At 45.8% G+C, this 9,313-nt stretch overlaps 1 protein-coding gene across 2 annotated transcripts in view; it reads left to right on the forward strand.

The window, feature by feature from the left end:
- The first annotated feature begins 579 nt into the window (after positions 1 to 579).
- The window catches only part of slc41a1 (solute carrier family 41 member 1), a 27,700-nt gene continuing 18,966 nt past the window's right edge, over positions 580 to 9,313 (forward strand). The window contains exons 1-2 of one of the 2 annotated variants that reach the window (XM_035661197.1): positions 580 to 920; positions 2,580 to 3,733. In XM_035661197.1, the coding sequence (XP_035517090.1) occupies positions 3,248 to 3,733 (486 nt within the window). In that variant the 5' untranslated portion in view covers positions 580 to 920; positions 2,580 to 3,247. Of the gene's footprint in view, positions 921 to 2,162; positions 2,281 to 2,579; positions 3,734 to 9,313 lie in introns of those variants that run through there. The other variant, XM_035661198.1, reaches the window with a different exon arrangement.

The raw sequence follows: 9,313 nt of genomic DNA on the forward strand, positions 1-9,313 counted from the left end.
CCAAATTTAACCACATGGACAGGACAAAAAATATGATTATTGTGGGAAATAAGACATCAGGTGAGGTCACTATGGCTCTGTTGGATAAACTCACTGCTGAGCATGATAAAGAAAATATATTAGAATGATTTTCAGTGGGTTTCTTTCTTTCTTTTTCTATGGGTAATGTGCCATTGTAACACACTACCGAAGTCCCTGTTTCTCTCTTGTGTTTTCAGGTCACTTTGGTGTGATTTCAAAACGTCTCCTTATGTAAGACCTGCATTTATTTATTCTCCGTGTTTGATGTATCAGTGACTAAAATCCAGCCCAGCTTAGTTAGACTGTACTGATATTCGTGTGTACCCATTCATTCAGGAATCTAGGCCTATTGTTAAATTAAAACTTCTTTCTCAGCCCCCTGGTAGTAAATTAGTAGGCTTGTGGAGGAGACTGGCACCACACGGGCACAAATTTCCACACATGGGGGTAGAGAGAGGGGACGTGCTTGTGCTCACTGGAGGGGAAGGTGGGAGGGAGGTGGGGTCTGTATCGTCAGCTCAGAGTGTGGAGGGAGGGCCCGCCTTGTGGCTTCCTGGCCCCCTGCACCGGACGGGTGTATTATAGATGCGCATGCAAGCAGCCGGGCGGCGGGGGCCACTGGACGGGTGCAATGTGACGGGGTCGGGGAGAGACACTGGGACACAGCCTAAACCGCGCGGTGAGGGAGGGTTTAACCATTAACCACCATTAACCATTAAGGGAGCTGTGCGGAGCCGGTACCGTACATAAGGCGTGCGCACCGGCGTCCACGCCTCAGCCTGAGCGCGTTAGCAGGAGGCGGAGGATGCACGCAGCCGGCCACACGGATCCCATGCGCTGTTACTGACCATCACTCCGGTTTGTCCGCTTCTCCTCTCCGGACCGCTGACACTTAGAAGGTAACCGAGGAGCTTTTTTATGACTACCTGCGGGACATTTCAGCCGCTGTTACATAGGAGAGAGAGCAGGAGAGTGGCTGTGGGAGTCACATTATGCCTTTATCTAACGGAATGTGACAGTCAAACTGCAAAACCCCAGCTTCTGCCCTAGGTGTGTGTGTGTGTGTGTGTGCGCGCTGTGGTGATGGTAGAGAATTGGAAATGATGGTGCGTTTGCATTCATTCTCATGAGTTAAATACTCGTGGTGATAGTGGCAGTGACATGGGGCTCCAGCCCGGTGTTGGGACAGAAAGCCCTCTGCCCTTGTTCAAATGAGCAGTAGAATAGAAAAGGAGGGCTAGTCTATTCAGTCCTGACCAGGGGAGCACTAATTTACGCCTTTGCCATGTTGGGTTCGGGCGGTATTGGTCCTGACTACTAAACAGAGGATTGTTTCAGCGGGGAAAGCCAAGTCTGTGTGCGGATGTCGCAACATGCAGGCGGAGGAGAGCTGCGTCAGGGCAGCGTCAATTAGACTGGAAGCAGGTGGAGGGGCCTTCAAAATAAAAGCGTTTGTTTCTTTTGTTATGCAAGGAATATAACTTTTGGGCAAATGTACGATTTGTTTCATGTCTGTGTGAGGAAACTGTGTGGGAATCTTTCATACTCTGATGCTGAACTGAGCTTATAATTGATCTTGTAGCTGTCACACCAGAGATCACTCAGGTTTGTCACTACTGAAGTTCTTGAATATTTTATCAAGTCATTGTTCCCTTCACCGCCAGTGTTAATATAAGAATAAGCTTATGAATGAAAACAAGGAAAGACTTGCTAAACTCACTGTAGGAAACTAACTAATTTATTTATAATATGCATGGCAAGGTGAAATATTTTCCTACATTTGACACTAAATTCCCTTCGTAGTTGACGCTTGGTCTCTCAAACATAATGCGCTTTTAAATGTTATTTCTTACTTGTATAATTTGGGAAGAAGCTCTGTATTACAGTTTCCTTAAATTAACCTTTTACATTTCTTATTTGAATTTGAGAGTGACTGATGTTGCTTTACTTTGAAAGGTGTGACAGGAATTGCTGTCTTTGCATTGGGGCTGTGTTGACGGTGGGGTGACACTCGGTTTCCAGAGGATGTACGCAGCACTTCTGTTAATGGTAGAATATTTTTAGCCGCCGGGAGGAAATTTGGCGCTGGATGAAACTGTTTTTAAACTCACTGTTGGTCTCTCCTTACTTCTGCCACAGTGTCAGTGGAGAGTGAAGGACTTTTTTTGTTGCTGGGCTTTAGTACTATGATAGTCTATTGCAAGGGCTGACAGAGCATTAGTGGTAGCCTACTCAAACTGCACTCAAATTCTAGCAGTTGTAAGTTATATTATTGTGGTGCTATTATAGTGACTTTTTCAGTATTTTTGTTATTTATATAATACATTATTTTGTTTACTGGACAACTTGCACATCATTCTTCATTATGTCTTACTCAGGCCCCATTTAGTTTTCGTTCTATATAATAGCTTTTATGTGTGGGTAATTTAATCTGAATTAAATAGTTAGGAGAGAGCCTCGGTCTACCAGTTACTCATGTTTGGAAAAAAAACCTGGAATGGGGCTGGAGAATGTTCACATTAACAACTGAATAATCAATGAATTTGTTCTTTTCCCAGGTGACTGCCCACTCTGTTTGGAGGTACTTTTCCGCAGTCGGTAATTCAATCCTCAAACTGCAGACCCTTAAATATCTCCCCTGAAAACCGGCCAGCAACCACGTGGTGTAAGGTGAGACATTCCCAACCCGGTACACCACACCAGTCTCACATGGACAGTGGAGTAGGAGCATGACCAGTCTGCCGCTGCAATCTGGCCACTTTAGACCTCTGATTTCATTTTTATTTTAGCCTATACTGAACTTCAAAGGACGGTTTACAAGTGAGGGCAGGGGATTGCTGTGGTGAGTCCCCAAGCCTCTTGTTTTCCTTTCCCTTCTGTTTTGAACCAGTATGCTTTCTTCTTTTTTTGCCGGCCTATCCTGAGCACCTTGCAGTGAATGGAGAACATACTGGTTCTGCTCCCGAAGCACCGACAGGAACACGGGCTCTGCAGACGCACAGCTGCATGTGCCTTGCTGCAGGTTTTTTCCTACAGAGCAGTTTTCTCCAGGTCTTTAATACCGACACCCACTCCCTGTAAGCCTCTTTAATGGGATAAATCAATTGGACTGATCAGGTTCAAAACCAGATCAGGTGGCCAATTCCATTCTGACTTCCCCAAAACTGTTAGGCCGAGGCAACCTGACCTTTTCTTGTCAAGCTCACTGTCTTCCAAAGGCTTCCGCATGGTACTTTGGTCGAAAGAACAAGACAAACTCCCCGACATCGACATGTCCTCCGGGGCCATTGAGATGAAGAAGGAGGGAGGCCCCCTGACCCCGGCCTTCCTCAACTCCAACTGCTCCACCCACCCGGTGATCCTCACCAAGGGCCCTGAGGAGGTGAGCCCAGGGACCGGGGGCGAATTCGAGCTCACAGAGGTCACATCTTTCACCGAGAGAGCCGGTGAGACTGGGGAGGATGAGGAGAGGTCGGAGATTGTGGTGGCAATGGACTGCCGTGCCAACGCCAAAGGTCAGCGGGAGGAGGATGCTCTCCTGGAGAACGCAAGCCAGAGCAACGAGAGCGACGACACCAGCACCGACCAGAGCCCAGAGCCACCGGCACCCCTCAAGGAGACCTCCTTCTCCATTGGCCTGCAGGTGGTCTTCCCCTTCCTGCTGGCCGGGTTCGGGACAGTGGCAGCGGGAATGGTGCTAGACATTGTCCAGGTGAGTAATCCCTGTGTACTCTATACTAGTGAGCACACTGCATGTATTTATGAAAAGAGATTGTAATCAGAGATCAGTTAAGTGTCACTTTTATGCACAAAAAGTTCTTCATTGAACCAAATGGGGTTCTGCTCTTGTACTAACCTTAAGAACATGTATGGAAAACTAATGTTTTAGGTACTTTGGAAGCTGATGACAGGTGGGGAACAAAACTGTTTTTGCCCACCATACTTTGATCTCAATTTGGAGAACAGTATCAGAGGAATGCCTGGATTCAGATATCCAGAAACTGGATTCTAAATAACTAATTCAGACATTAATCTGGTTAGTTGAACTCAAATGTATTCCCTTTAATTGAAATCCAGTTACCTGTAAAAAACAATTGGAGCGGCGTCTTATTTAAAGTAAAATAATTTATTGTTTTACAGACCATGTGTACTGAGTCACACTGTGGGACGGGCTTGTCTCTGGAGCATCTGATTTAACTGGTTTAGTGAGCCCAGTTTGTCTTGCTATGTGTCTGTCATTTTGCTGCTGGCCTATCTGATGGCATGCCCTTTGGGATGGGTGGATGGTACAGTTGTGACACTCCATGGGGGTATTTACATAGCCTGCCTGCCTGTCCCCAGGGCTGGCACACACTGGTACACTCTTTGTCTTCTAATGACCTGTCACACACCCTTCTATTTGAAATCTGGCATACTTTGATACAATAGAGACAAGAATAGAAGGTATTTATTGTAGTACAGTGTGTAGCCAGAGAGCTGCTAGATCAACTCTGCCTCCAAGAAAAGATATAATTAAATGTATTATATCTCTCCTTCCTTCTTTTCCTGTCGACTCACTGCAGTTGATCTCTCGCTCTGAGTATATCTGAATGTGCATGTGCAGAGTAGAAATGCAGGTCTACATGCTGACAGGTCATATATTTCTTTAAAGTCAGCTTGTGAGGCAGATAAAGCTGGAGGCGTCAGGCTGCCAGGAGACCAGTGCAGGGACATTGTGTACACGCACACTTATGCCAACATGGTGGACCCCAGAAACTCAGCACAGAGAGGACGGGAAGAGGCAGGGGAATAAGTGTGCTTTCTTTGAGCACCTGAAATGGCAGCTGACTTCAGTTGAGCCAGAGTCAGGGTGAAAACAAAATACAGTGCAGTGTCAAAGCCTCCATTACGGTGTGGTTAGGTATTCCCGCTAAACCAGGAATGCAGAAGTTTGAGGTCAAAGTTTTCATGCAGCCTCAACTTAGGCACCATGCTGCTGCAGTTTCTCTAGTTTCCAAAACACTCTGCGCACCATTCCTTTGGAGGTGAGGCTAACTGGGAAAGAGGAGACACAGAAGGTACAGGGCCTTATCTTTCCCTTTTGGTTAGCCATGCTTGCCTGTGGGCAAACCTTGAAGAAACGCTTACACTGAGATGCGAGGTGAGGGTTGATGGTCAGTCTGAAACGAATGTTCCATTGAGTTCGGCTGAGCACCTAGCAGGTTGTCTCGCTGCCTAATTCCCCCTCCATGACACCGTGAAACGCTAACTCAGCTAATCCCTCCTGTCCTTGCAGGAAGGTAATTGTCTAACTCTCTCTCAGTCTCTCTCTCTCTCTCTCTCTCTCTCTCTCGCTCTTTCTCTCTGCCTCTCTGGTTTGGTCAGACTACATTTCTCTGGATGAAAACTGTAACACGCTAGAGCCTTTAGCCTGCCGGACCTGAGTTTGGAAGTTGCGGCTTGACTTGGCATTTTGCGTCTCTCTCTATGAGGTTTCTTTGAAATGTGACCTTTTTACCGTTGGTCACATTGACTATGTACAGCACACACACAGAGCTTATGGCCTCATTCCCACTCGAGGTTGGCCCAGAAAGGACTGTCCAGGCTGGTATAGAGGAGTGAGACGTCTGCATAGTTTGCTGAGTGACTTGGCAGCAGACTGACCTAAAACCGTCAGTCTCTCACAGCCAGGGCCAGAAACTTAGGACTCTGAGGGTGACCGGCTCACTAAGACTAAAGGTTGCGCATGGTTTGTAAAGGTCATGTAGTGCTAGTTTTTCTGGGAATGCTAGTGTCAAAGGCCAAATGGGTGTTTTTCTATCGGTCACAAGACACAGTTTCATATTCTAAAACTTACAGTTCCTTGCTCTGTGCAGGCCAAATCCAAACCAAGAATTAAAAGAAAACTGTTAGTACAGTAAACTGCCATTATCATCTGTGTGTATGTCTGACTCAGTGTCTAGCTATCTGTTCTTCGCTGTGTCCGTAGACATACACCAAAATAAAGCAAAGAAGTGGGACACAGCTTAAGCCTCAAAAACAGTCTAAGTCTAAAAATACAGGCACCAGTAAACAGGAAATCATAGTCGACACAATGGTTTAACAGCAGCCAAACACTTGCTGCCCACCAGACACCATTTTGGTCCAACCACATCCACTTGCCTGGTTTTCACACAGGAGCCACTGGGAAACCAGAGCGTGGGCTTATTACCTCAAACTGAATCATTATTCCAACTACTGGCTTCCAACCAGGGCTCGGTTCATTGGACAAAGTTGATGCTCAAATATGCATCATTCCATCCAGAATTTGCCTCAACAGTACCACCTAATATATACATATACAGTATATGATCTATGGTCCAAAGTGCATTTTTCTAAACTTTCAATGGTATATGACTTTTTACACTTCCTATGGACTTATTACACAGCAGATATTTTGCATTGTCATAGCAGGAAATCCACAGGTGTATTAATGACTGCTGTATTCCACTTAGGGGAGGCCCTGCTATTCCTGCTATCGGTTCACTCTCACTGACACTAAATGGAACTGAGCTGTTGTTACTGTTATTAAGTCCACTTGTGTTTATCCGGCTATGACAAGTCAAAATGTCTGCTGTGCAGCCAGTCCATTGCACTGATTGACTGCGTGTTTTAGGTCTCCCATTCATATTGGTCAGTCTTTTCCTTCAGCCAAAGATGTTATGTCCTGACAATCATTAACAACATATCAGCCCACAGCTATTAACACATGACAATACCCCAGTTACTTTTTTAGGATCTGAGTAATAGAGATTGAAAGGATTAGTAGGTTATAATGCTTTTGTGTTGCACCAAACCTTGGCTAATCTTTCACCCTGTCCAGGATCCTCAGGAATCCTAGTCCCTTGTTGCATATTTGCACTCCTTCTAGTCAGATAGTTCTGGCTTTACACTTCGACCACCTTCACCTGGTCTTTGGACGCCAACAGACTTCTTTAAGACTTAGCTTAAAACCTCATCATGTTTTTTTTGTTTACACGTAGGAGCTTAAGTGCTTATTTTTCCTTATGTATTCCTGAAAACTCTTTTGCATTTGCGGCACTAGGCAAATCCAGCACTCCTTATCCTTCCACACAAAAAATAACCCGAATTCAGGGAATTCTTCTTTGTTCATCCATTTAATACCAATAAGGTCCAGTTGCATATGTGACGTTCATCTTCCACCTTTAACTCCAATACACCCCCCATGTCACGTGTTCGCTCATGAGGCTGGGACCCAAACTGTACCATCCATGCTACAGCAAATGAAACAGACACCACCTGATGTTTTTGTGACGCTGCCGGCGTTGCTTTGCCCTTGCACACCATCAGGTTCAGACTCCCACTCAGTACAGCAAGTACAGTGACCACAAATAAAATGGGGCCATGTTACTCAACTGGGCAACTCAACCCTTGTGGGGCTTGCATACCAGAGCTCCTATAGGTCTGTACACAGAGGTACTGGGGTTGTCCAGTAGAGTTCCTAGAACCGAGGAGGTGGCCATGAGGAGGGAGGGCTTGTTTGGCTCAGAGCCAGTGTTCCATGGAGACAACAACATATATCACCACAGGGGAGGCAAAGAGGGAGATAGGGGAGTGAGACAGAAGTAGAGAGAACGAGAGAGAGAGAGAGAGAGAGAGAGAGAGAAAGCTTGAAAACATGCGACTGTGAAAGAAGAGAGGAGTGCTCACAGAGGTACTCACAAGGCTGCTGGGTTGGCAGAAGGCAGTGAGCCAAGCTGAGGGGCTGGCTGTTGGAAAGGAGCTCTGCTTGGCTTGATGACAGCAAAAGTATAGACAGAAGGAGTTTAACCCACAATGGAGTTTTGGTGCCACACCTACTGATAGAACTCAAACTGAATTGTAGACGACAACCCTTATCAGCTCTGTACATCTGGATGCACAGTTGGAGTAACACAGTGAAGCAGAATGAACGTATTAGCTTGTTAGTGTGAGAAATGCTGGCCAGCAGTGTTTGTATGTTGCTTCAATATCAGCTACTCCTCTGTTTTCCTCCCCTCGTCCATTTTCTCGTCTCCTTCTCTTTTCTGTGTCAGCCTCAGTGAATATTGATTCAGCTCTGGGCAGACTGGACTGTAAGTGCTGGGGGCCTTTGAGGCCGGCTCCAAAGATAAGCACTTTTACTGGAGATAGATCGATGGCCTCAGCCTCAGCAATAGCTTTGTTTCTGGCCACAGTAGACCACAAACTTAGCTATAACTGCACGAACTCTAATGGAGACACGGCAGAGAGAGGCACTTCAACACGGTGACAAGCCCAGGGACTTGCAGGATACCCACCTCTCAAGGGCTGGCCAGCAGCCAGGGTGGAGGTTATCAAGGGTCAGGTCTAATAACACCAACTATATATTTCATCACAGGCCATGTAAGAAGAACTGGATGGAAAGCTGAGCATACACGTTTGCATGCACGTGCTAAACATGTGAATCTTTGAAGCAAGCCCACCACCTGCCCAAGTTGTCCTTTAGATTTAGCTGGCCTAGCTCCTGGCTGACTTCTTTCTTTGGTTCTTGGGCTAATGCATGCAGCAAAATGTTGCTTTTTTAAGCTGAGGTAGGCGGTGAGCACGAGGCTGAAGCACTCTGACATATAGGGGCTTTGAATGATTTGCCAATATAAGTATGTCATGTTTTTTATTTCCACCATGGTGCATGGTATAGTCCTGTGTTCTCTGCTACCATTGTACCATCTTCCCATTTCTTTCAAGTTCATTGATTTACCCTGAAATTGTGTTCATGTTAACCAATTTCAGTTTTGGAGTGAGAGCGTCCAGTCGATTTCTGTCGACACAGGAGCTTTAGTAACGGTTGCTAGGAGCAGCTGACTTAACGTTTCTAACAGCGACCAAAGAAACACAACAAATCATGAGTTGTTATGAGTTGACTTACAACAGTAAGCAGTTCCTTCCATCTCATCCATGCTTTTTGCCATTTTTCTTTTGCTGTTTTCATGGATGCAGCAAGGCAGCTAGCTAGCTAGGTAGGAAGATGATGTTTCCATTCTTAAAGCATTGTTTGGTCGACTCTGATTGGCTGGGGAAACACACTGTGCTACACACAGTCGAGGGCTAAAAAGCTTGTGCTGTATACAGACGGGACCAACTTCCCTGGCTGTGTTGGAATTTATTTCAGTCTGGACAAAAGAAATTGGAGCAGAGGAGCCTATCTGCAGAAAAATACAGAATGAAGAGTTAGAAAATAAAATAGAATAAATTTCCCAAAGTACATGACCAAAGTTATACATATTGACTGTCCTTACCACTGAACACAAACCTG

The sequence above is a fragment of the Morone saxatilis genome, unplaced genomic scaffold, assembly GCF_004916995.1.
Source record: "Morone saxatilis isolate NCDOM2014 unplaced genomic scaffold, NCSU_SB_2.0 Contig18, whole genome shotgun sequence".
NCBI lineage: Eukaryota > Metazoa > Chordata > Actinopteri > Moronidae > Morone > Morone saxatilis.